General features: G+C 46.7%; 1 protein-coding gene across 1 annotated transcript in view; it reads right to left on the bottom strand.

Annotated features, from left to right (window-relative positions):
* Positions 1-1,826: 1,826 nt before the first annotated feature.
* CRTAC1 (cartilage acidic protein 1) overlaps positions 1,827-27,425 on the bottom strand; it is a 183,599-nt gene continuing 158,000 nt past the window's right edge. The window contains 10 exon segments of the mRNA XM_020996911.2: positions 1,827-1,972; positions 2,580-2,723; positions 4,089-4,131; positions 4,781-4,926; positions 15,160-15,285; positions 15,288-15,327; positions 15,781-15,881; positions 19,785-19,867; positions 23,607-23,710; positions 23,712-23,744. Coding sequence (XP_020852570.1) covers positions 1,854-1,972; positions 2,580-2,723; positions 4,089-4,131; positions 4,781-4,926; positions 15,160-15,285; positions 15,288-15,327; positions 15,781-15,881; positions 19,785-19,867; positions 23,607-23,710; positions 23,712-23,744 — 939 coding nt within the window. The 3' untranslated portion in view covers positions 1,827-1,853.

Raw genomic sequence — 27,425 nt, 5'->3', positions numbered from 1 at the left:
GTTTGGAAGAGAAGGTTTGACACTAAGGTCTAAGTTCCCTTCTCCAACACCCATGTCTAGGCAGAAGTACCTTAATGAAAGCCTTTTTGAAGCCCATTATATGCTGTTTAGTTAAGCTGTGGTTTTGTTTTTGTTTTCGTTTTTTTGCTTTAGATTTGTAATTCAAACACCTCTTGCAAATATAAAAATAGCTGCTCCTATTAGGGATTCACATTTTATTGTTTATCTTGAGTATCATTATTATAATATCAGAAAATTGCAGCTCTCCTTTAAACAGGTGATTTTTAAAAGGTTTACTGCATTTCTAAGTGTGATTTTATTATATCTTGGGGCACTGTATTCTTCCCCCCCCCTCCCAGAAGATATCTGGAATTTAATGAGAGGTAATGGCAATTTTCACTACGAAGACTTATTATTAAAGTATTCTGTGTGTTCGGTCCAGCCCCAGAAGGCATCCCCAAATGTCGAGTAGAGAAATCTGCGGTGAGGCTTTTTCTAAAAACTAGGGGGGCCAGAGTTGTATTCCTACTTGCTCACCTCCCCTAGGGAAAAGCCCTATAAACTTACTGCCCAGACCAACCCTTGCTCATAGTAGGTGCTTTGTAGTTGTGGTTGTCCTTCATTCTTGAAGAGGACCAGGACATCAGGAAAATGTTGAATGGAAATGATCTCCTCATTCTATAACCCCTTTCCTTAGACTGAACCCCAGCTTCCCAGAAGAGGCACATGCTAGTCTGCACCCAGATTGCCACTATTGTTTGTGCTCAGTGGGGCCCAGTTGGCATCTGGAAATTTGTTGGCCTGCCTACTTGGTCAAAAAATTATAGACGATTAGAGCTTGAAGGGACTTTGAAGAATACCTCGCACAACCTACCATTTCACAGAGAGAGAAACTGGGGCCCAGAGAAGGGAGGTGAGACTTCCCATATTCTTTCCATAAGTTGGGGCCGAGCCACGTCTGGAACCCAAAGCTAAGCCAGGTCTAGAACTCCAGGCTGGTGAGTGACCTGTGTGGCTGGTATGCTACTTGTGTATTGCTCATTCTTAGTGTCGCCATCTGACCTGGGTGTGACATTTTCTCTATTCCTTCACTTGGCTCCACTGTAAAGTATTACGGAGAGGATGGCATCCCGTGATCATTCAGAGGATGGAATTTGGGGTGAAACGCGTGGTGTAGACGCAAAGCGGGTGACAGTGTTTCAAGCACCATATATTGATTGCCCCAGAGGAATTCCACCAGCTCACCGCTAATATCCAGCATACAGTTTATTGGCATAAGTTCTCTGAGGGAGGGGCTGGAAGACTTAGCTGATTCAAATGTTAACATTTTCATCAAGAAACCCTATCCACCACCACCCCCACTCTCATTGCCACTATCACCACCTCCACCAGCACCATCCCCTCAAGAAGGTGTTCTCCATTCCAGGGAGTCAGGGTGGGCAAAGAAGAAACGGCACAGGCCAAACCAGCAGGCACATGGTACATTATAACGAAGCAAGCAACCATCTGGGAGCCATCTTTGCTAAGGGCAAAATAATAGCAAACGAGAGAAAGGTTACGACACAGGCTGATACAGATGAACGAGGACTGTCATGGCTGTTTTGGAAGGGAGGGAGGGAGCATTTTCTCCTTCTGTTTTCTCAGAAAACATGCAAAGAAAGGATTCACAAACAACTCTGTTTACAAAAATATCCATAACTTCCCTTTCCCTTTTCAAAGATGGCGACCCTGCTGTCCATTCAATGACTCTGAGGGAACACTGCAGTATCTACTGGGGGGGTGGACAGAGAAACAGGCAGAGGGAGAGAGATTCAGTTCCACAAAGGTTGTTAGTCTTTCTTTATTGATGGGAATTAAAGTGCATATAACTGAAGACAAAGTCCAAGGCCTAGAAAAAGAAAGGAGGCCTGAGAGGGAGACTCAGAGATTCTGATGGCGGCAGAGGGGTATCCACCTAGAAAGGCCACTTGAGCTGCAGAAGGAATGGGAGAGAAAAAAAAACAAGACAGAGATAAAGGGAGAGATGGAAGAGGAGGAGGAGGGGAGGAAGAAGCGAAATGCCAATTCAGACAGAAGTTAACAAGAGCTAATCTATTTCCCAGGTAGGAAGAGGATCACTGACTTAATGACAGGAGCATTAGTCTAAGGAAGATATGAGTGCAAGAGAATTGTAACTCTTCAGTTACAAGCTGGGCCCAATGCACATTGGGCTCCCCATTAAAACAAAAAGTGTCAAAAAGTGTGTGTGTGTACGTGTGCTTGCATGTATGTGCTTGCGTGTGTACATGTGCATGCATGCATGTGTGTGTGTGTGTGTGTGTGTGTGTGTGTATGGCTTCTCAGCACAGGGCAAGGGGACAATGACTTCTCTAGGAGATGGACGCTTCACTACTTTGTATGGGAGTATTATCTAGGGAACCCTCAATTTATCTTTTCAAACTGATAGGAAAGCTGAGGGACAGCATTCCCGTATATGAGGGATGCCCAAACCTAAGGGAATCAATATGATTTTATTTGGCCCATACCACCCTCCCCGTGTTCTTGGGCTGCCTCTAGGACTCTCACTGTCTTCCACTCACCCACACAAGCTGTGCCATCCTCATTGGGCTCATAGCCACGGCTACACCTTTTGTTTGTTCGACATCTGTAGCTTCCGTAAGTGTTGATGCAGACTGGCTTGTCCCGGGGACACACAAATGGGAACTGGATACACTCATCAGTGTCTGAAAAGGAAGAGAGGAAGCACTCACTCAGCAGACCAGATGTATGCTAGCTGAAGGAACCGGTGAATAAAAATTCTTCCCAGGCTGGGCACCTTCTCCCTGCCAATCATCCTAATGGAAAAACAATTCTGGAGTGTCGACTGCATGGGAAGAACTCTACAAGGCATCCTAAGCTGCCAAGTTTCTGTTGGAAGACCTTGGCAAACACCGGGAGTCTGAATGTTACTGCTGGCTTCTTCATTTTTACAAATGCCCCCCAGCCATCAACTACAGCCATGGCATGTCCACCACCCCATACTGTCATCCCATCTCAGGGTGGCCTTGACTACCCATCTCATCACTCAACTGCCCTGTGGGTTACCTTGCAAGGTGTCCCATTGGCATATGGCCAATGCTCCCTTATGATGCCCAGCCCAGAAGCCTAGCACCTAGAACAATGCCTGCCATGATACGTGTTTAAATGCTTACTGAACTGCATGCACTGAATTCTGCTCGCCATAGGCAGGCTGCTCCTGGTTTGAGGTGGAAGACCTGGTCTCAAATTGCAGCAGCTCTGCCACCTGCCACTGGTGTGACCCTTGGCCTTTCTGGGACTCGCTTTCTTCAATTATAAATGGAGGGAGCTAGACTAGGTGATCTCTAAGGTCCCTTCCAGCCCGAAGTCTATGAGAGCCCACATGAGCAGCTGGGCGAAGGCTGGTCATTTCCAGTGCAGGATGGTGACACTCTATCAAACTATTGGACCAGACTATGCCATCCACAGCCTCCCTTGCTAATTCCTTTCTACATAGCCTTTCTGTAGGGATCTCTCCTTCCTGCTCCTGAAAGTTTTTCAAAGCACTTTGTCCAGACCCTTCCTTTACATTTGACTTTTGTTGTTGTTCAATTGTGTCTAACTCTCCATGACCCTACTGGGTTTGCCATTTTCTTCTCCAGCTCATTTTACAGATAAGGAAACTGAGGCAAACAGAATTAAGTGACTTGCTCAGGGTCACACATCTAGTGAATCTCCCTTGTAACATGGTTATTTAAAATGTAGATGTTGTCTTCTACCTCTCACCATTGAACTGTAAACATATTGAGAAAAAGGTCTGTTTCATATCCATTTTTGTGTCCCCACAGTAGATAATCAATAAACATTTGCTTGGTTTGAACCTGAATGCCAAGATGTGTTTCAGTTAAGGCATCAATTTGTTCTTTCTGTCATGGATTTGTTTTTCCTCTAATATCACATTCCTCAAGGTCCTTCCCACCCCTTCTCTCTTGAACTCCTGGACAGGGCCTTATGTTTTATTTCCCTAGAAGCTGCTCCATGGTCACTCCTTTCCCCAATCCTCCGACACGTGGGCCCTGTTAGCAACTCACCCATGCACCGTCCGTTGTCTTGCTGGGAGAATCCTTGGCCGCACTGCATGGTGGGAGGAAGTAGAGATACCAGTGAGCCTCGATGACCCTGTCCCAGTCCCTCTGTGGTCACAGCACCAAAGCAGTTGCCATCCACACCCCGGATCAAGTGGAAGCTGAGCTCAGATCCAGTGCCCTGAAGGCAGCCTCTTCCCTCTTTCCCAGGTCTTTTGCTCCCTTGTACTTAGACCAAAAGGGATTCAGGAGCCCAACTGTGGATACCTCAAGCTCCTGCTCTTTCCCCTTCTCCATAGTGGAATCTGTGAGCCAGAATTAGGAGACCCAACTTTTAGGCTTTCCTCTTCCTCCTTTGGCCACCCCCCCAGCCTGTGGTGCTGGGGAGACTTGAAGGAGGGATACCCAAGGCTACTACCTCACAGCTGCAGCTCAGAGGCCAAGAGGGTCAGAAGTGCTGCCCTCATAGGCAAGGGAGGAGCTACCGGGAGCCCTACATTTTGCTAAGAAGTTTCGTCTCAGTTCTGAAGGTCACAAGAGGTCCCTGCTAGGAAAGCTTGCTCATTCTGGGGCTAGGATAGCTCGGATACAAGAACTGAGCATCCACTTTAGCTATGGGCCCACCATCTCTGGATTCCCTTCTATGGGGCTGTGAGTAGTGCCTTCTAGGGAAGGTGGGGCCTAGAACCTCTGCCCACCTCCAGTGTCGCCGGTTTGAGCGGCCCGTCTTCCTCTCGGGGGTAGGGGATCTCCAGCACAGAGTTAGTCTCGTTGCTGGCTACCCCTCGGCTCACAACCCTACCATCTGGCCATGTCACCTCCACGCTGCTGGCCTCGTCCTGTCCTGTGGAGTGCGAGAGGACAGATATAGTAGAGGAGAGAAACATAAGATTCACTTTCTGCCCCAAATCGTTCTGCTGGACAATTGTTATGGAGAAGAAACTAAGGGAATAGCAACCAGATCCTATTTATTTTTTAAGAATACAGAATGATAGGTTGATCACTCATAAGCATGTATTAAGCAGCTACTGTGTGCCAGGCATTGTGATAGGCACCGAGAATACAAAAACAAAAATAAGAATCCCCGGCTTCAAGGAGTTTATATTTGATCCAGGATCTTAGGCTTATAGATTTAGAGCTGGAAGGGCCTCAGAGGCCACGGAGTTCAACCTTCTCTAAGCTGAGCTTCAGAGAAAGGTAGAGATTTACCCCATAGTCACATGGTAGTAAGTGGCAAGGTCACTATTCAAATCCAGGTTCTCGATTGATTCAGCGCTGTGTGCTAGGACCTTATTGCCTCTCTGAGGCCTAGAGACTAGGGACTAAGGAATTCCATTGTGGCTTGTGCTATGTAAGCCAGTATGGCAAGTGGCACCTCGTGTGTAGGAGAATCCACCAAGCTGTAGGCATTTATTAAGTACCCGTTATGTTCTAGGGCCCAGGGGTGGAGAACCAAGGATTTGTTCTGTAAAATTTGGATTCAGTCAAAAGGCCACACTTAAGGACTGAAAAGGCTACATGCAGCCTCAAGGCAGCAGGTTCCCCACCCCTGGACAAAATAAACACACAGCGTTTGGGGACAGGCATAATGAGTCCATTTAGCATGAAATCCTGAAGAAAGTACTGGACTTCGAGGCAGAAGACCTGGGTTCGAATCCAGCTTAGCCACTTCCTAGCCACATGAACCTGGGCAAGTCCCTGGGCCTCTCTAAGTCTCACTTTTTTCTTCTGTAAAATGGGGATAATGATACGTGTACTGCTTACTTCACTGAGATGTTATAAAGAAAGCATCTGAGCACCCAAAGTGCTAAAGAAATGGGAGTTATTATTATCATTAAGGATTCCCCAGTCCGATTATAAGTGCCCAATCTAACAGTTAGCATTTATATAACCTCCAAGATTTGCAAAGCACTTTCCATTGATCATCTATCTCACTCGATCCTCACAACAACCTGTGAGTTAGGTACTATTATTATACCCATTTTCCAGATGAGGAGCTGAGAGAGATTAAGATTTCCTCAGGGTCACACAGCTAGTAATTTCCTTGAGGTAGATTCAGACTCAGGTCTTCCTGACCCTAAGTCCTGAAGTTCATTCACTTTACCTACAGAACTTTATATCTTACTTACTCTCATATTACCTGGTGTGTCTGTAGGTTCAAATCTCTTGGATTTAAAACCCAGCCTTGCACTCAGGGGCAGGACCACCCCTGAGAAAAAGGGGCTGGAAGGATGGGGTTATAATTGGCATACCCTTTTAGGACAGCCTCATGAACCTTGGGAGCCTGGGCGAAAGGGTGAAAGCTGGGGATACTCCACAGTCAATACGAATTGACTGGGACACCTGGCATGGCTATGTAGCGACTTCTAGGCCAGCTGATTCCCTAATAAGTGAGAGAAATTATCTTTCTGTTACATTAATAACCAATCATTAAATTAGTATGCAAGCTTTTTCTCCTCTGTTTCTTCATTGAGGCCTAGCTGTTGGGGAAGGTCAGCCTCTGAAGGACATGGCTGATTGAGAGGAACCCTAATCCTTGGGGAACATGCTCTTCCATCTTGGGCTGGACCTCACCCAACAAGGATATCTTACTTCTGTTAGTGTAAACAGAATCCAGTTCTTACCCTGAAGGAAATGAGCCCCTGTCCAAGTACCCCTTCATTAGAGTTTAGGGTGACCCTACTCATGAAGGAGAAAACCAACCAGGGTGGCCTCGATAGAGATGAATTCCTGTGTCCAGATCGCTGGAGACAGCTAAGGCACATCGTCAAGCCAGGTTCTCAGCAGGAGGAGCTGAAGACTTCTAGCCCCATCTCCTCATTAGATGTCATACCAATCAGGGCTGATTTTTACTTGTCAGGGGCATTCCCTTTCATAAAGGTATTTAAGATACCTCCACTGGGGGTCTTTGGCTGCTGAGAGAAATCACTCACCATCAGTTTGTCGATTATTAACTAGCTTAATTATTACATTGATTATTAATTACCCAGAAACTCTGTCTCTTGGTGTCATAGAAGACTGGGACATTTTGTCCCTTGCTCAGAGAACCCAAACGATGCCGCATAGGCAACTATTCCCTTCTACGTCAGCATCTGCATCAGTTAAGAAGTCAAAGACACCACAAGATCACCCAAGGAGCCCTTTGGTGAAAGGACAGCTTGAAAGACAATATCATATTGCCCATGTTGTATTGTGAACTCAGTAATCCTCCAAGGGTTATCTGTTCTGGCACCTCACATTCAGATTCAGCACCTTTCCACTGCAACTAGAGGGGAAACCTTTGTTATCTGAGAAGCAACATCCAGAGTCAGGAAGAGAGTTGGGTTTAGAGTCAGGAGATCTCAGCCTGAATCTTGGCTGGGACACATACTGGCTGTGTGAACTTAGGCAAGATTTGGTGCAGGAAGCCCTGGACTTGAAAAGTAGGAGAGAATTACGTTGAGGAGAGGCCTGGGATCCTGCCTCAGGTACTTACTAGTTGGGTGACCATGGACAAGTCACTCAATGCCTCTGAGACTCAGTTTCCTCATCTGTCAAATGGTGATCAATCAAACAATCAATAAGCATTTATTAAGCACCAGGGCCCAAGTTGAGAGTATTTTCAGGATCTCCTTGTATAGTATAAAGCATGGGTAGAAAGGAGTCAGTTTCTTCCCGTCTCCCTTAGCCTCCCACCAGGATACAGGTAGTGCCATGTTTCCTAGGCTGCGAAGTTAGGATAGGAGTTGGTCAGCATGGCTGGAGTCTAGGGTACCAGGACATGAATTATAGCAGGGGCAAAATAGTTACTGGAGCACTGGGCAGGGCAGCAGTGGCAGAGGGTAGCTGTGGTCTGCCACCTTCTCTGGGGATATTGGTTCTGATGAGGCCAAAGGGTCAGTGCCATATAGTCTTAGGCACTAGGGTGGAGGGTAAAGGGAAGATGAGAAAAGGCCTTCAGCAGCAGTATCGGGGATTTGAGTTGCCTTGGAGGAAGCCAGAAGATGAGGTGAGGAGGGAGATCTTTCCATAAATGGGAGACAGGTTATGCAAATACATGGAGTCAGGAGGTAGAGGCTGGGGTCACTGGATCACGGACTATATAAAAGAGGAGGAGGGAGTAAAATAGAGAAAGAACTGTAGGAAGGGGCCTTGTTCTGAAGGGTTTTGAAAACGGAACATGGCATTTTATATTTGATCCTGGAGTTCATAGGAAGTCCCTGGAGATGACTGAATTGGGAGAGGGGTGCTCCCATCCTGGCTCAGCTCCTTCTTGCCGGTGACCTGAAGTTATAGTCCCTTTACCTCTCTGGGCCTTGGTTTCCTCCTCCATATTCAGTTCATTTATTAAGCACCTAATGTGTGTCAGGTTCTGTGCTAGGCACTGGCCATACACAGAAGCCCAGAGTCCCTGCTCTCAAGAAGCTTGCATTCTATAGCATGTATACAGATAAGTAGGTACAAGACAGAAATAAAATAAACCCAAAAGAATTTCGCCTAGGCTGGGGAATGATGGGATTGGACTAGATGGCCCATGGTGCTAAATCCCCATGTTTCTGGGATCAGATGAGGCTACGTCAGAGCTGCCACCAGGATAAGGAATGGTCCCCAGGGGACTAAGATAGAGTCTCTGCCACCCAGATTCCCCTAAATACAGTCCTCAGTACAGGGTCCAGGGTGTTCCTCTCCTGCTGCTGGCTGCAAGTGAAGACCGCTCACCTTGGTATTAAGCAGAGAGGACAGGGGAGATCAGGAGCAGCCCTGAGCAGTCTCAGGCAGTTACAAAGGACAAAGGCAATTGAGACAAACAGGATTGCTCTTTTCAGAAGAATTAGAAACAAAACAGATGGTGGGAATATAGTTGGTGGAATATTTTTGCACTTTAATAAAGCCATTTTTATGGGGGGGGGTGTCCATTTGAATTTTCTTTTCTCAAATGAGCTCCAGCAACTTAGATACTAACCTTGTCTTATTTGCAAAAAAAAAAAAAAAGAGCTGAAAGCCTGGACTAAAAGGGGCCTTCTGTGTTGACATCTCTAGGGCAGAGAAGGCTTACTTATGGATTGGTGGGGGCAGGGAAATGATTTGTGTTTATTTTATTTTATGTGTTGGGTAACAAACAGCCACCCGCCTCCACACAGCAAAGAACATTCAGCAACCGAAGCTTAGGAGTTAAAACAACCATACAGAATATAGAATATGCAGTATTCTCCATTGTGTGTGTGTATGTGTGTGTGTGTGTGTGTGTGTGTGTGTGTGAGAGAGAGAGAGAGAGAGAGAGAGAGAGAGAGAGAGAGGGAGAGGGAGAGAGGGAGAGATTTCTTCACAGGCTTTAAGCCGAAAGCTAATAGATCTGTGATTGGCACTGACCCCACGAGCATCCTGACATGGCTAGAAATGAGGGCAGAGGTAAAAAACCAATAAGATCAAACAGTCTAAATATTGCAAATGAACACATGGGAGAAATAAATCCCAAATCCAGTCTAAGGCAGGCAGAAGTCCCAGAAAGACTGGAGGGGACAGTGATGTACGGAAGCAAAAGCAGATGGACAGGCTTGTTAGAGAGAGGTTATTGTCCTTCAGAATCCTCCTCCCAAGACCCCTCTTCCCCGCCCCCAAGTATTCTAGGGCCGGAGTATCACACGCAGTTAGATTTAGTCCTGGAGAGGCCAGCTGGGGTGCCCTAAGGGACTAGATGCCTTCAAAATGAAGGATGGATTAGAGTCCAGACAGGAAAGGTAGAAAGAAGGCTGGGGGACTTCTGAAGAACGACTCAACTCACTAAATCAACAAAGCTGTGCACAAAGATGAGGAACCATGGATATAATGTGGCTTGGAGTCCTCAAAGATGTGAACCCCGTGAGGGGAATTCTCAGACAAGCTGCGGCACACAGAGAGAGCAGTGCCAGCGCTCAAGTCACGGAAGGGTCACAGAGATGACCAACATAGAAACATACAGATACCTATGCAAAATGCACATACATGGACAGCGTAACAGCCCCACACAACAGCATTCAACTCATGTTTACATACACAGAATGCATGGACACACCCAGCATGCTCACCATACAATCTGCACATATTTATAACATGCATAAAAATAACACACATAGTGCAATGCACATGTGAACGCACACACAAAACACAACTACACAATACAGTTGTAAACATGTTCCTTTACATACTCATTGTGCTTCAAAGAGACAACAGGTTTTGAAATAATTTCTGAGGATGGGAAGAGCAGGAGAGGAGAGGGCACCAATCACTCAAGATTTCAGACATCAGACTCAGTCTAAGTCAGGTGGCTGGAGGGTAGTTCCCTGAAGCTGTCCTGGGAGGGCCCAGAGAACCATCTCCATTTCCACTTTGAGAGATTCCAAATTTTCTCCATAAATTCCTCTTTCCTCCCCCATCCTTGCCACTCCTTCCTCATCACAGCAGTCTTTCCTGATACTGAACAAATGTCTGGAAATCACAATTTTCTCTACTGCCAGGCCTGGGTTTCCCCATTTTTGCCTTGGCTGGTCCTGTATTTTCTATTTAACCCCTTCTTAATGTAGGCATTTTTCATTCAGAGGCAAAATTAGGAATTGGGGCAGTAGGGGAAAATTCAACTGAGCCGGTGTGTGTGTGTGTGTGTGTGTGTGTGTGTGTGTGTGTGTGTGTGTGTGCTCACATGCCTGTGTGTGGGTGATGGTTGGGAGGGGGAAAGCAGATGTCTAAAGCACTTGTATATGATTGAGGAAGATTGGAGACAGGGGTCATGGGAGTTGAGAAGGCTGAGGAACTGTGAGAAAGGGCATTCAAAAGAGGCAGGAATTTGGGGAGAAATAAGATGGTGTGGAAAGTTTGGAGTTTCCTGGGGAGGATGAGTGACCTGGAGGTCTTTTAGATGCAAACATGATATGAAGGCTCCGGCCAGGACAGAATGACCTTTAAAGGAGAGGGGTTGCTGAGTGATGGAGGCAGAGGGAGGGTCTGAAAGGGGCAGTGGGGAGCAAGGATTATATCAACTTCTCCTCCTGATCCTGTGTGAAAGGGGGTATGAGAGAAGGAACAGCCAGCTGGTGTGAAGGGGCGGCCAAGAGATAGATGTCTTCAGGAAAGAGTTAGGCTTCAGAGAGTTCCAGAAGATGGCAAAGATTTGGGAGGAAGAGATCTAAGATCCTAAATTGAGAAAACGAGGGGACCTTGGATGTCATCCAGCCGAACGATCTTACTTTACAGTTGATGACATTGAGGTATGGAGAACAAAGTCCAGTGGTTCCGTGGGTGGTGGCAGAGCCAGGGATCCAAACACAGGTCCTCTGACTCTAAATCTATCTATGTTTCCACTGTGTTTCACTAAAGCCACTCTGTTTCCAATATAAAAGTAGCTAAGAACTGAATTCACTATAGGGGATGGCAGCTGCTGGCATGGCCAGTGGTGAGTCTTTTTGGCTACTGAATGCCACTGATGATCCTATACCAATATGCCCCTGACTTAGGACTGTAGGCCAAGTGGCTGGTGGGGATGGGGGTGGGGAAGAAGAGGAAGGGCGCTCATGTCATCTTTCTCCAGCCAGAAGGTGCTAGGAGAGGAATTTGGCAGTCACGGGACCTGGAGGGGTTGAGAACCCAGGGCAATGTGAAGGGGTGGGCCAGCTGGGTAGCTGGTATTGCCAGGTGGGCAGGGTGGGGAATGTACCACCCAAGGGAAGGAATAACCCCCCGCCACGTCTTGGTGATATTAGTATGTAATCAGTATCTGAAATCTTCTGAACTGGCTCTGCCCCTGCTGCTCCTGCAGCCCCTTCATTCCATTAGTGAATTCCCGTCCGGCACTTGCTCATCTCACTTCTAACCTAGCTCCACTCTTGACTATCCGGAACCTTCCCTGCCCCCAGCTTTTCAGATCCCTTTTATATACTCTCTTCCCTCATTAGAATCCTTGAGGGTAGTGATTAGTTTTGTAATTCCAGTGCTTGTATACAGTAAGTTCTTAATAAATGTTCAGTTTGTCTGTCTGTCTCCTGCTTTCATCCCTTCTGCTCATTGCTCTTCCTTCCTTCCTATTTTCCCTCCTGACTCTTTATTCCAGCCCTAAGCCACATCCTCACTCTCCATCTCAACATCTGGTAATTCTGAACTCCAGATTCTGTCGGAGGAAGGCGTAGAGATCCTGGCATGGTGACATCTTGCCATTTCTTTACTGGTTTTTGTCCTATTTTTCCTCTTGCCTCTCTTCTGTTCTCTCTTTCCTTTTCTCTAGGTTTCTTCTCCTTTTCTCCCTTCCCCATCAGCTTCCCTGCCTTCAATAGTCCCCTTCTGTCCTAGGAGAGTGTCTATGTCTCTATCAATCAGGAAGCCTTTTCTCCCTCCCTGTTCTGTGAAGGGAGCACTCTGGGGATTTATGATGGGCCTCACAGCCACTGGGAAGGACACCTTCCACTATCTGTGCTTGTGGGGACTGCTGTCTGCTAAGTTGGCTCAGGGGGCATCATGGCTGCCAGGCCTGGAGGGTCCCCATTCTTAAAAAAAGGAACCCAGCCTCAGAGCGCCTATTTGTCCTAGTTCACCGAGATGGGCCCTGGTTTTTCTGAGTCTAAGGAATGTGTTTGGCCTCAGGGCCCTTTTGTGTGGTGGGGGGAGAAGGGAGGAAGGTTAGGAGGGGGCAGTGCGGGTGTAGGGAGGAAGCATCAGTTCCTGGGCCAGGAATGTACCCTTTGATTCTTCTTAGCATCTCCTGAATTGTCCCTGCCTCAAGTCTCTCCCCACTTCAATCCTTCCTCAGCTTCCACGGCAATCCCTCTCAAGCACAAAAGACCTGACCATGCACTTCGGGGCTCAATGAGCATCCTCTGTTTGGGTTTTCCCAAGGTGGCTCCTTGCTGCTTTTCCTGCTTCCTTAGGCTTTGTAGTCTTCCATTTATTCTGTGATCTAGGTACATAAGTGCCTCATTGTGGCTCCTCAGTGTATTTGTATTGACTGTGCCCCATGTCTGGAATGCTCTGCCCCCTAAAGCCTCAGATCTTCTGGGAAGGCCTTTTCTTGCCCCCCCCCATTCAGCCAGTGCCTTACCATCCCATACTACTTTCTGTCTGTCTCCTCCTGATATCTTAAACAGACCTACTGATTTAGATAGTGTCTGTTCCATTTAAATGGAAGAACTCCTTGAGGGAGCAGGCGCCATGTTTTTGTCCTTCTTTGTATCCCCAGGGCTTAGAAAAATGCCTATATATATAGGGGCCTGTTATATAATAAGGGTTTAATAAATGCTTAACTGGCTGAGCTCACAGAACTAGGAGGGACTGCACGATTGAGGGGAAGGAACCCTTCAGTTTCTCTTTTGTACCAAACTACTACCAGTCTGAGGAAGAATACAGTGGATGAATGACTGGCAATTGATAATAATAATTTGTTGACAACATTAACATTATTTTGATAATAATTGATAATTGGTTGATGATAATAATAGCTTATATGATATAACTGTATATATTGAACTGTATTTATAAAATACTTTACGTACATTATCACATTTGAACCTTTGAACAACTCCATGAGGGAGTCACTCCTATATGATAAGCTCCATTTTACAGATGAGGAAATTAGGGCTTAGAGAAGTCAAATGACTTGCCCTAGGTCACACAGCAAGTGAAGGGCTAAGCCAGGACTTGAACCCAGATCTTTTGACTCCAATTTTAGTACTCTTTCCATTGCAACACACTATCTCTCAATCTTCTCTGCAGAGACTGGGGAGGCAGGTAGGAGGGGTGTCAAAGGGCCCTTTTAAACAGGCACATAAAGCAAGAACCAACTGGAGTCAAGAGACCAGGGTTCAAATCCTGCCTCGGATATGTGTCACATGTGTGATTTTGAGCAAGTCGCTCACCGCCTCTGGGCCTCAGTTTCCCTATATGTAAAATGAGGATGTTGGACTAAGTGGTCTTTGTGGTCTCTTCTGGCTTTAGATCTATGGCCTCTACTATGGACTATGGCTTAGGTGGGTCAACCAGCCACTGATGTGGCATCCTTCACACATCTCCCTGAGCCGTGTGGAAGTCCCTCATCAGCAAGGGAATGTGAAAAATGATAGCAGCACAGGTCTGGGGAGGGTACAGCAGAGCCAAGAGATGTCTGGGTGATGACAGGAGGAACATCGGTAAGAAAATCTAGCTGGCACGTCTAAGCCCCAGGAAGCGCTCACATTTATACATAACTGCTGTAGGGGTTACAACAACCTTGCGAGGCAAGTAGTCTTGTGCTTATCATTCTCATTTTGCAGCTTGAGAAACTGAGGCTCAGAGAGGCAGATTTCAGGTGGATGTAAAGAAATATTTTTCTACGACTCCGGGCTTTCCAGAAGTGGGATGAACTGACTTAAGAGGCAGTGGGTCCTCTCTCACTGGAGGTTCTGAAATTGAAATTGGACAACTACTTGTCAATGACAGAGCAATTTTTTATACCTGAGACAACAACTTCAAACCACAGCTAGAGAAACTTCAGTATGAAATGCATCTTCAGTTGGGAGCATGGGGTGTGGTGGGGAGATAGACCAGTGGGAGTGATGCAGTGCTAGAAGTGGAGATCAAAACAGTACCATCTGGTAGCTCCTATTTTAACTAATTATTCTTGCTAAATAGATGCTATAAACCCTATTTTTCCACACTTCGGATGCATTGTAAGTGCTGTCAGAACCCTCTAAATTCAATGCCTTGGGGCAAAGACCCCACTACCTTGTCTTGGTTACAGCTCTGGTCAGCATTCACAGTAAGTGCTTAATAAATGCTTTTTAATTGATGTAGAGGGATGAATTGGATTGAATTGCCTTTGAGGTCCTTTCTAACAGAGACTGTAAAGGTTAACCGTAGAGGTTAAATGATTTGCCAATGGTCACACAGCTGGCAAGTGTAGCATAGAGCTGGGATTGGAACCCAAGTTTCTCCTGACTCCAAATCTAAAGTACTTTGTACTCTACCACCTTGTTTTCCATGACTTTTAGGCTAGTACATCAAGCGATCCCATCAGGAAAGTTTCCCCACCTTCAGCCCTGTTTACTCTCCAGGCTATAACCCAGATCTCACTCAGTGTTATGCAAAACTGGTTTGGACTCACCCAGGCCAAAGTGTGCCACAGGTTCCATTTCACACAGGTAGCCCGAGCCACCATCAATGATCCTCAGGTGAGCCCCACTCTTCTTGGTGTAAAGCACCACCTTGGCCCCCCTCGCAAAGGCTCCAACTGGGTCCGGGGCACCACACGAAGCCAGTTGTTTCTGAATCCCTGAGGGTGGAGGTGAAGAGAAGAAAGCCCAGTTATCCTCTGAGGAGTAAGAGTAGCAGAAATCTGTGGACATAGCCATGGGGCCTTGGTATGGAGATCGAAGGGAGATGTAAGGAAAAAAGAGGAGGAATGAAACTGGGGAAAGCAGGAATGGGCAAAAGGAAAAATGGAACAGAAGAAGGATCTAGGGAAATAGAGAAGGGCAAAATGAGGATATGCTGGAAGGGAAGGGAAGGACAAAAGCAGAAGGTGTGTGGTGGCAAGAGGAGAAGGGGGAGGGATCCTAGGATCAAGTCTTCGTTTTTTTCAGAGTCTGAATGCATTGGGTTTTCCCTTTAAAGTCATAGGATTCCTCAAGCTGGTCCAGAGATCATTAACTCTTTCTCCCACACTCATCCCAGAGTCCATGAGGTCTCATCTGACATGGGCTCTGTTGGTCAGTCCCCTACTTACCTGGTTCCCCCGGAAGACAGACAGAGGCTGTGCCATGGACTCTCCATGCGACAGGATCAAGTCCAGCATTCCATCTCCATCAAAGTCGGTCACCACGCCCCCTGTAACAACACAGACTTAACTCCTTGTTCTAGGCTAGGGAGGTCAGAGCACAAAAATATGGAGCCTGAAAACCCACCTCCTAAACCCTAAAAATTGTGCATAAAGGGTGGGGCAAAAAAGTGGTTCCAGATAACTAGACTATATGAGTTCTTGCTGGTGATTTTTTTGGGGAAAAGGGTCCCTTAGAAATGGTTTGACGTCTTGACCTTGTATCCTTCCTGATGAGGTTACTTAACCTCAACTTAACTTTAACTTAATCTTCATTCAGGATTAACTCTGCCCCAGACCCTGGGACCAAGCTAATCCTGTAGGCCAGTGAGACAGAAGAACTCCATGAAGGCACAGCTTGGGTCTCAGTATCAAGCCAGCTTTGTTGTTGACTCTGCTCTGATCTTGTACTTCATTTGTCCTACTTGATCCTGGCTGTGGGGTGAGGATCTGTTGGATGTGAAATACACCTGCCCCCCACTGCATTGATTGACCTTTGGGTGTAGAAGGGGGGCTGTCTGTGAACCATGCTAGCAGAATGGATGAGAGATGTCAACAGAACCATAATTAAAACAAACCTCATAGCCCTAGTGAGAGAATGCCAGAGAGTCACCACTACTCACATGAGACAAAGATTTATCCATAGTTCACAAGTCACTAAAGGCTGTTGATTTTGGTAACCCCAACTCTCTGACCTTGTCTTGAATATCTTTCTGTTGTTGAGTTGTGAATCAACTGGCTTTCTTGCCTCTATACTTTTCTCTCTCCAATTTATCCTTCCCACAATCAAGGTAATCTTCCTAATGAAATTCCCTGATCCCCTTCCCATTTACTGGAAAATCCTCAATGGTTTCGCGTTGCCTACTGAATTAAATATCGATTCCTGATACTGACATTCAGTGCCCCAAATAATCTGGCTTCAACCTCCATCTCCAGCTCTCCCTCACAAATGCTCCAGCTAAATCGAGCTACTTTATCCCCTGTTTCTGCCCTCCATCTACTCATGCCTCCTTTACTCCCATGGTTCACCTGTCAAAGTCCTGTCCTGATTTCAAGACTCAACTCTTCCTTGTAGCCTGCCCTGAAACCTACTCCCTGGTTCTCCTGGTGAAAGTGAAGTCTCTCTCCTTAAACACTTTGTAGACTTTTCCTGGAAACTCCTTTATATTTATTTCCCCTTGTAGTATGATTCCTTGTGTCTTTCTTCTCTTTGATCATAAGCTTCTTGAGAGCAGTCTGTATCATATCTAGCTTTGTATTCCTACAGAGTGCCTTGCACACTGTAGGTGCATAATAAATGTTTGTTAAAGTGTACTGATATTGCTGACCTGTAAATGGCCCAAGCTACAAGTCTCTTTCATCATTAGTCGATTTCTAGTTCCATGTATTGACAAGTTGCTTAGCTGCCAAAGTTATTTTCCTATCCATGGCACCCTCTCTCCAATGTAACAACCTCCAATGGCTCCCTATTACCTCCATCACGCAATATGCATAAATCCCATCCTTGATATTTAAAAGTATTTTATAACCTGCCCCCTGCCTACTTTTCCAGTCTTCTCACACTTTACTTTCCTCCAAGAATTCTTAAGATCCAGACATGTTGTTCAGTCATGTCCTACTCTTTGTGACCCCATTTGGAGGTTTCCTTGGCAAAGATATTAGATTGGTTTTGCCATTTCCTTCTCCAGCTCATTTTATAGATGAGGAAATTGAGGCAAATAGGATTAAGTGACTTTCCCAGGGTCACACAGCTAGGAAATGTCTGAGGCTAGATTTGAACTCACAAAGATGAGTCTTCCTGATTCTAGATCCAGCGCTCTATTCACCATACCACCTTGCTGTTCTAAGATCTAGCTATACTTGGCCTACAAGCTCATCACACGTGGTACTCCATGCATATTCTATGGCGGTCACCCATGCCTGGGAGGCTAGGTGCCCTCATTTCTGACTCCTGGCTTCAAGTCTTAGCTCAAAGCCCACCTTCTGCAGGAGACCTTTCCCATTCTTCCTTAATGTTAGTGACTTCTCTTTCAGAGAATAGTGTATTTCACTTATAGTGTATTTATCTGGCTTGTAAAGAGCTGTTTACATGTTGCCTCCTTCATTAGATTATAAGCCCTGGAGGGCAGGAGCTGCTTTTGCTTTTCTTTGTATCTCTAGTGCTTACCTGGTAGCTGGTGCTCAGTAGGTGTTTAATAAATGCTCCTTGACTGACTGATCGGCCTCTGCCCTTATGGTATTGTCAAATACCCTCCCAAAGTCACATAGGAGGTAAGTAGCCGAGCTAAGATTTGAACCCAGTTTTCCTGACTCCACATTCCACTGCCCCACACTGGAACTGCCCCTGATCCTGGGAGGGATGAGGGACAGGGCTGGATCACAACAGACAAGGGGGAAGGCTTATGTCAAGAACTAAGGTAGAGTTACCTTCTAGGCAAAATTGCTTAACTGTGTACAGGTTCATGTGCAGGCACCCTTGAGTAAAGCCTATATAATCTAATACAAATATAATATATTTGTATGTATAATATATGATATGATAGAATGTATTTGTAATATAAATATAAATTTGTAATATAAATATAAATATAAATTGTCTTTGCTCTTTTGGGCTTGCTCTCCTCTACCAAATGACCTCATAAATTTATTTCTAAAACTAAAAATCAAAGAAACAAACAAAAAACCAAGCAAGATCCTGCCTCCTCAGTACCTCCATTAATAGCTGCTTGCTGCTCGTCAAGCTGACCGGGGGAAGGAGTGAATGGCTATGGTGCTGCCTGGAAGCTAGAAGTCCTTCCTGCAGCTAGGAGCTAAAGCCCACCTGGATCTGCCCAGGGGCCTGCTGGAGGTGAGATCCACTTGGCCAAGAACCAGGCTGTCACAGCCCCAATTAGCCTGAGGGTGGAGGAGGGAAAGGCTGCAAGTATTCAGGCACCATCCAACCCCCCCCATCTCTCCCCTCCCAAGGTCAGGGGCCCTTTCATCGTGGGCCAGAGGAATATGGAGTCAGAAAAACTGGCTTCAAATCCCACTTACCAGCTACGTGGCTTGGGACAGGTCACATCATCACTCAAAGCCTCAGTTTCTTCGACTGTAAAAGGATGCAATTGTACTAGATGGCCTTGAATTTCCCTTTCATCTCTAAATCTATGATCTTATGGTCTTATCTCACCGTGTTTGAATTCTCTAGTTTCTAGAGCCCCAGTCCTCCCTGGTCTGGCTCGTTTAGCTGCTTGTTCAGCGCTAGTAATAACAGCTGATATGAGATGACATTTACATGGCCATTTATAGTTGGCAAAGCACTTTGCAGGTAGTGTATTATTTGATCCTCACAACAAGCCTTTCAGGTAGGTCTCATCATTATTCCCATTCTACAGATGAGGAAACTAAGGGTCAGGGAGATAAAGTGATTGTCCAGGGTGACACAGCTAAGTGAGTATCAGAGGTAGAATTTGAACCTAGGACTCTCCTGATTCCAGGTCCAGTGGTCTTCCTACTCTACCACTGCCGAGGGATAGAAGGACTCAGAACTCGTGGAACCTCCCAGGCAAGGAACAGAAGTGGGCCCAGAGTCTCTCCACCATTTTCTGTTTTTTCCATCCTTTACAGGAGTACCTCTGCATTGTCAATGAACATCAGTATAGAAACCTCCATCCTACCAACTCCCACCTCCTGCCCTGGAATCTTAGGAATGGGTAATCCCTCCTTCCCTCTTTCTGTACCATAGATGCCAAAAACTGCATTGCCACCCCTCCTCCCCCAGCCCATTTCTCTTTGTGATCCTGACTAGGTGGGCAAAGGGGGGAGGGGAGAACTATACTTTGAGCTGCACTTTACCATCCACCTTCATTTTGAGATGTGGACAAGGGTGAGCTAGAAGATCTGCACCAGGGAATGCCTGGACACTTTCTTACCTGTGCCCCGGCCTTCGGGCTCCAAGGCATCTCCAGGATTGAGCTCTTCGATGAGGGGGTCAGCATGCTCCCTGCGGATGATTCTGTGGTGAAAGAGAGAAAACAGCGTCAAAAACTAGCCTCTGGAGCAGGGGTTCTTAACCTGTGGTCTGTGGATCGACAGGAAAGAAAATGGCACCCTTATTTTCAGTAACTTTGGGGTTCTTTCCTTTGTAATCTTATGCATTTTTACGCATTTAAAAAACATTATCCTAGGCTTCCTCAGATTGTTAAAAGGGGGCCATGACCCAAAAACGTTTAAGAACTGGAGGGTCCACAATTTCCATTTTGCCCGTGTTAGTCAATGCTCCTTTCTTGGAACCAGTTACTCGCCTCACTCCTAATTTTTCATCAGAAAAGGTAACAATCACAGAGGCCTGGAAGGGACAGACCTCAGATATCATCTAGCAGCACCTCCTCATTTTATATTTGAGGAAACCGACTCCCAGAGAGGGAAATAACCTGCTCAGGGCCACACAGTAAATTTGGGGCGGAGCAATGCTTTGGCTTCTTCTAGGAACTGCTGGGACCAGAGCACAAACATCCATCCTTGTACTCCGTGAACAGTAGGTATTAATGCTGAATATTTACTGAGAACCACGGTGTCCTTGGCACTGCCTGGAATGCCCACACAGCACACCTCTGCTCTGCTCGCCCCCATACTGTGGTCTTTGTCGCTCCTCTCTTTTGATAGGATTTCATTTATTTGTGCACATGTTGCTTTTCCCCTTTTGTTATGGGTAGTTTGTAGACTGCCTGGGGAAAGACAGCTGATTGACAGTGAAGACTGAGGGGGAGAGAGATGTCCTTAAGTGACCCAAGGGCTTGTAGGGGGTTCTTCCTTTCCCTTACAGAGGGATGGAGGAGGGAAGTGATTTCCTTAAAGGCACATTCATAACGAAGCCACGTAAATAGAAAGCAACCAACCCTATACTCTTTACACAGGGGTGTCCTCCTCCCGTTCCCTTACTATATTTAGGGGGCCGAGCCGCGACAGCTGTCCACACAATTTTTCTTTCTCTTCTCTTCCCCCTAGTCTTTCCCTCTTTATGATTACTGACCCAGATTCTTGGCACCCGATGTATACAGCAAATGTGGGGGAGGACAGAAAGCCATGGATGGGCCACCAGAAACCTGCCCCTGGGTCACATTTGAAGGATGCTGCTGAATTTGATCCAGAAAGTAACTGGGAGCCCCTGGAGGGCTCCGATGGGGCCAAAAAAGAAGGCTTCCTGGATTCATTTGGTGCCATTAGCATTTTTAACGAAGATTGGAGAGGAAGGGGACTAGCCCTGGCTGGGTCCCTTGAGCTTCTGAGTTTTCTGTTGGAATATGTGAATCTGTCAAGAAGGAATGTGTCTTTGTGTGTCTGTGTCTCTATTCATGTAATGTGTATTTGGCCAAGGGTCCATGGTGAGTCTGCACGTATGAGAGCTGTGCATGTAATTTGAGAAAGTGTGATGATACCATATCTGTGTTTGTGTTTGCTTGCTGGGGACCTATCTAGACTAGCTGTGTACACAGTGCTAGAGTCTTTAACATACCTAATTCCTTTACGGATGTTTGTACTCTGACCAGTCTGTCACCCGTGTCCTGAATACATTTCTGTTCCTCTCCTAGACTATTATTATAGTCTAAGAGCCCTCAAAGAATAACCTTCAAATATGCAGATGAGGAGGACCGACCCTCAGTGTTGCCTGGAGCACGCAGGGTCTGGAGGACCAAGGAGAGTGGAGCAGGGCCTTGGTGGATGAGGGAAGAGGGCTCTGTCCAGTGAAAGGGGCAGGTGAGAAGACCAAGCCGTGTGGTGCTGGAAGGGGTTAAAACTGCCACGGGCAGCCAGCTGTGCAGTGGCCCCAGCTGTTAGACCCTCTCATACTCACCACTGTGTGCTCAGGACCCAACCATCTGCCACAGGGACCGTGGGCACGGCTGCTTACCAGGCAACTGACTGCCGGGCCACAGCTAGGGGCAGTGCCTCCAGGACTGCAGTAAACACTCACCCACGTGGGCGGCCATGTGCTTAACCTGTTCCCTGCCAGCCCCCAAGCCAGCCTGATGCCCCTCAACCTTCCCTACGGCCGAGGAAGGGGTGTCTGGGCATCTGATTGGGCCTGGCGCTTGCTGCTAGGTGGGGGAGGGCAGAGTCTGTGTGGGAGAAGGAGAAAGGCGGAGGGTCATGAGAAGAATAGTAAAAATACTTGAGTTCTGGGGCCAGAGAGAAACAAATGAGATCTACCTCTCCCTGCTCAGGGGCCCCTGGCAAGTGACACTTTATTACCCTGAGAAGAAAAGCACGTCTCTGTTAATGAGCAATTGATCTTCTGCAATTAATCTGGAAGTCGTGAATAAGCTTTTTGCAAGGCACCTAATTAGTAAATCTGGTGCCTTCAGGGAGTGATTACATCCAGTCAGGATTGATGCTTTGTTAATAATTATATTTTAAAACATGCTTAGTCATAGCCCTCGCCTTTTATTAATAGTAGTTGGCCATGCTCCTGGGCTAGGGAGTTGGGGGCTCAGAGGAGCAGAGTCAGGGATCTGGGAAATTTCCAGAACCTACAGACCCTTGGCCTTCCCATTCCTGTTCTTTTCCCTTTTACTTAGCCGAGTGAGCCCCATGAGCTCCTCTGGTCAGGGTTCAGGGCAATCTGGAGCCCCACTAGCCTACAAAGTAGCAGGTAGGTCAGACTACTTGGTACCTAGGTGCAGTAGGGACAATTCTCAGGACTGTAGAAACACATCTCGGTTTCTGCTCTTCTCATAGAAAACACTCACCCTCCTCTCTCACTGTGATACAGAAATGCTTACATCTTCCTCCAGCATCCACCTTCTCAACCGTTAAATCTTCTAAACCATTAAAGTCCTTCCTGCCTCCATCATGTGGATGCCAGCATTCTGCCCTATTTGTCAGGGCTGGACTTACATAGTGCTTCAGGGTTTGCAGTTATTACAACAACTCTAAGAGGCAGGTACTATTGTCATCCCCATTTCAGAGATGGGAAAACTGAGGTAGAGAGAACTTAGGTGACTCACTCAAGGGTCACAGAGGTTGTAAGTGTCTGAGGCAGGATTTCAAGTTTAATCTATCTACCGTACTCCCCAGCTGCTTTGGCAGACACTGTGGTTTCATGTCTAAGGTCCCTGCCTTGACTGGTTCCTGAACATCCGTTGTTCTGTTTTAGGACCAAAGACTTAGAACCAGAAGGTTCTAAACATCTCATCACAGGGTCATAGATCCACAGCTGGAAGGGACCTTAGAGGTCATCTAGTACAACCTCCATTATCATTATTATTATTATTTTTTAGGTTTGTTTCATTTTTGGAGGCAATCCAGGTTAAGTGACTTGCCCAGGGTCACACAGCTAGTGAGTGTCTAAGGCCACATTTGAACTCAGGTCCTCCTGACTCCAGGGCTGGTGCTCTATCTATAGTGCTACCTAGCTGCCCCACCAATTCTCTTATTTTGCAGATGAGGAAACGAAGACCCACGATGGTTAAATGATTTGCCCAAGGTCATATAGCTAAGTGAGTAGCAGAATTGGAATTTGAACTCAGGTCCTCAGATTCCAAATCCAGTATTCTTTCTGCTATGCAGTACCATGCCACTTATCCATCACGAGACCCTCTGTCGCTCATCAATTCTTTGAAACGCTTGCATCTCTTCTGAGTCTTATCTCTTCTTCCTAGCCTGGCACCCAGCTCACTGACTGGCCCTTCTGTTCCCTGATGCCCTTCCAGCTGTGCAGGGTGAACGGACAGACGCCCCAGGGAAGGGCCTACCTGAAGAGACGGTTGGCCGAAGAGCCTCGATAGGCAATGTTGTTGAAGAAAACCTCCAGCTCTTGGTCATTGTCAAAGTCAGCAGCAATGACCGTGCGGACAGGGGGATGGCATAGAGAACTTGGGAGTGGCGATGTCCTGGGCAGACAGATGGAGAGAGGTCAGGAGAAGCAGGAGGTCCTCCTGCTAGGGAGGACCCTTCAATCTCCCCTTCCCCACCCCCGCCCAGGGCAATCAATCAATCAATCAACAAACGTTTATCAATAGCCCACTTTGGGGAAGGCATTGGGCAAGGAGACCAGGGTATACACTCCAAACAGGCATTTGCTAAATATTGGTTGAATTGAAGGAAATAAGATAGTCCAGAATACCTTCTCTTATTTTACTGCCAGTAGTAGCCTGGGTATGGCCACCATGTGGTGGACCTGGGAGAGGCTCAGATTTGCCCTCAGCACATCGTAGATCATAGGATGACAGCTGAAAAGGACCTTAGAAACTATTTAGTCTAATTGTTCCCATTTAACAGATGAATACACTGAAGACGGAGAGATGAAGTCACTTGCCTGTGGTCATGTGGATAGTAAGTGACAGGTGGTCTCATTATAAATCCAGGGCTCACTCCACCACACCATGACACCTTCTCACGCTGTTAGCTTGTCAACAGAACAAAGCATTCTGCTCCTCTCCTCCCTGTGTAGTCTTGTATCTCTCTTGCTCCTCTCCCTCCCTCTCTCTTTTTTTCAGCTCCCCAGTTTCCTTTCCCCCTTGCCCCTGTCTTGGGGCTGTTAGCAGCACTTAGAGGCAAGTATTGCTTAACTCTGCTGGTGGTGCTCAGGACTACAGATGCTGAAGAACTTGTGTTTTGGATCATTTGGGGGACGGGGATGCCTGGCTCTTTCTGGCTAGCAAGTTCCTTCTCTTGGCTGGCTGTGCATCCAATTCCCACGCGCGGGTTTAAAAGGGATCTGCTCCCATTTTCTCCCTTCCCCTGCATCACCAGGGGTTAGTTTCTCCCCTCTAGCTGAGGGTTTTAAGCCTCTCACAAGTATACGTGGGACCTGCCGACTTCAGCTGTTTTCCTTGCTGCCTTAATCAGATAATCGCTAATTATTGTGAATAATTAACAATGCACATAACTTATTATTAATAACAAAAATGAATCATTATTATTGTTATTGATAATACTACCAACATTTGTATAATGAGTCTAAGTTTGCAAAATGCTTTCCTCACAATAACCTAGTGAAACAGTGAAATAACACCTACATTGTTATTTCCATTTTAATAATAACAGCTTTTAAAAATAATAACTATTACTTATACCAATTTATATAGCACATACTATGTGCTAGGCACTGTGCTGAATGCTTCCTTTGATCCTTATGACAACCCTGGAAGGTAGGTACTATTGATATCCCCATTTTACAGAAGAGGAAACTGAAGTAAACAGAGGTTTAGTGACTTGCTCAGGGTCACACAGCTAGTACATGACTGAGTTTGCATTTGGCTCAGGTCTTCCTGACTCCAGGCCCAGCACTCTCTATCCATTTTGATACCTAGCTGCCCATTTTACAGATAAGAAAGATGAGGCTCAGAGACATTAATTTAGTTGCCCAAGGTCATACAGGGAGTAAGTGTCCGAGCTGAGATTCAAACCTAGGTCCCATGACTCCAGGTTCAGTGTGCTTTTCATTCTACCCCTTCTGTGTTATTCCTGAGGTTCACTCAGCTGTACTTAGAAGTGTCTTTTTGGGTGGAAGGACAGATGAAAGAATGCCAGCCCACGAGCGGGTAGGGACAGACCCACATCCAGAATAAGTGGGCTGGGACCCCTCTAAGCTGGCTGAGTCTTTACACCGCTGGAGAAAGGGACACTTGACTCTAGAGAGGAGTTATTCCTTTGGGGATAAGAGGAAAGTTTGGGTTCCATGACCTTTTAGTTTGGGAGTGAGGGCCCTTTGGCCTGTTGCCTTGGAGGACTCCCAGCCTCACAACATGGCTCATTGGAGCCGAGTTCCGAACACTCCCTTTGTGCCCTCTGGGAGTCCTATGTTGTCCCTCTTGCCATTCCCCAGGCTCTTGGTCCACTGATCCCTCGGATGACTGTTGTAACGAGCCAGTGGCTGATGCGGCTGGCAAGCTGCCTGCTCTGGAGAGGCCAGCCCCCTCTTATGAGAGGCCAGAGAAAGAGGTCACTCCCCATGAGCCTGGTAATGAGGCTGATTTAAAGACATGCTTCATCCAGCCAGGAGCAGGCTATGAGAATCCATGGGAGCCTGGGGACCTGGAAGCATAGAGGCAGCTAGCCACCCCCAGCTTCTTTCTCCTCATCTTCCCATTGCTGCCTTCTCCCCTTGGGCTGCCCGGGTCTCCCTCTGCACTGGTGCCTCATTCCTAGAACTTGGAAATTCAGTCTCTTATTGTTACTCTTCCTCATGCACTCTACAATCCAGCCAAACTCCCACCTCCACATCTTTGTACAGGCTGTCCTCATGCCTGGAAGACACTTCTGCCTCTTAAAATTCCTAGCTTTGCGCAGGGACTGCCTCCTGCTACCCCATGAAATGATTTTGTATTTATTCGTATGGGTGCATGTTTTCCCCAATAGAACGTAAGTTCATGGAGAAAGGGACTTTCATTTTTGTCCTTGAATCCCCAGGGTTTAGGACGACTGGGTTTAGGTATCTGCCCACTGCTGCGCCCTCCAAAAGCCCTGTTGCATCTTCACTGTCTTCCCTGCATGCAGCTGAGCCTTCCACTATGTGCTGGCTCCTCTTATTAGAATACGAGCCTCTTGAAAGCTAGGGCCATCTTGCTTTTCTTTTTGTATTCCCAGCACTCAGTACAGTTCTTTGTACATAGTAATTGACTAATAAATGCTTTCCCACTCATTCATAGTAGGCACTGAATAAGTGCTCATTGGATAAATAAAAGAAACGAATCTAAGAAACTCTAGCTGTTCTTACAGCTCCCAGAGTGCGTTGGCTTTCCTTTTAACTGTGAATCCAGAAGAGGCCAGTATCCTGTGCTGTCAGACTACAGGCATGGTCCAGGGAAGGCAAATGTGACTGCCCATGGTCTTCTCCAGTGAACTCTAGGAACTTTGCTGAGAAGCTTCTCTGTCTCCACTCTGTCCTGGCAAGGAGTCAGAGGCAAAGGCAGATGACCAGACTTCAGGATAAATGTTTTTGACCCTAGGTTTGGGGAACCTAGAAGGGTCCACAGCACCCTGAGTGACCTGTGCTAAAGGAACAACCCCTTTCTTACTGTTGGTGGGAAGCATCTGTCATTGTCCCTCAATGTTTAGAGCATTTTTGATGCTGGAAAATTATGGTAATAGGATTATGGAAAGTCATAGAATTAGGAAGTCCTAGAATCTCAGAGCTGAGACCAGGGACCACAATGACCATGAAGTTCAGCGTGTACCTGAACAGGAATCACTTATAGAACATCGGTGAGAAGAGCTGGTGTAGCCCCCCCTGAAGATGTCCAGTGACGAGGAAATTGAGTACTTCTGAAAGCAGGCCATTTGATGTTGGGGTTGCTTTACTTGTGCCACAGGTTTTCTTCTGTCAAGCCTAAATTGGCCTCTGCAGCTACCACCTAAAACTCTTAGTTCTGCCCCCAGGGACAAAGCAGGGCAATCTACTCCTTCCATGGAACATCCCTGCCCTCTTCCATAGGACAGCCCCTTGCTACGACTCCTTAGGAGGGTACCTGAGGGATGAGCTATCAAAGAGAATATAGGGATATGGGAGGGAAAGATGGTAACTTGATCTGAGAAAGGCTCGATCTGTCATTGGACAGGTTGGTCATCTC

The sequence above is a fragment of the Phascolarctos cinereus genome, unplaced genomic scaffold, assembly GCF_003287225.1.
Source record: "Phascolarctos cinereus isolate Bilbo 61053 unplaced genomic scaffold, phaCin_HiC Scaffold_3;HRSCAF=262, whole genome shotgun sequence".
NCBI lineage: Eukaryota > Metazoa > Chordata > Mammalia > Diprotodontia > Phascolarctidae > Phascolarctos > Phascolarctos cinereus.
Note: the sequence above shows the minus strand (reverse complement) of the source record. Positions and strands in the feature narration are given on the sequence as shown.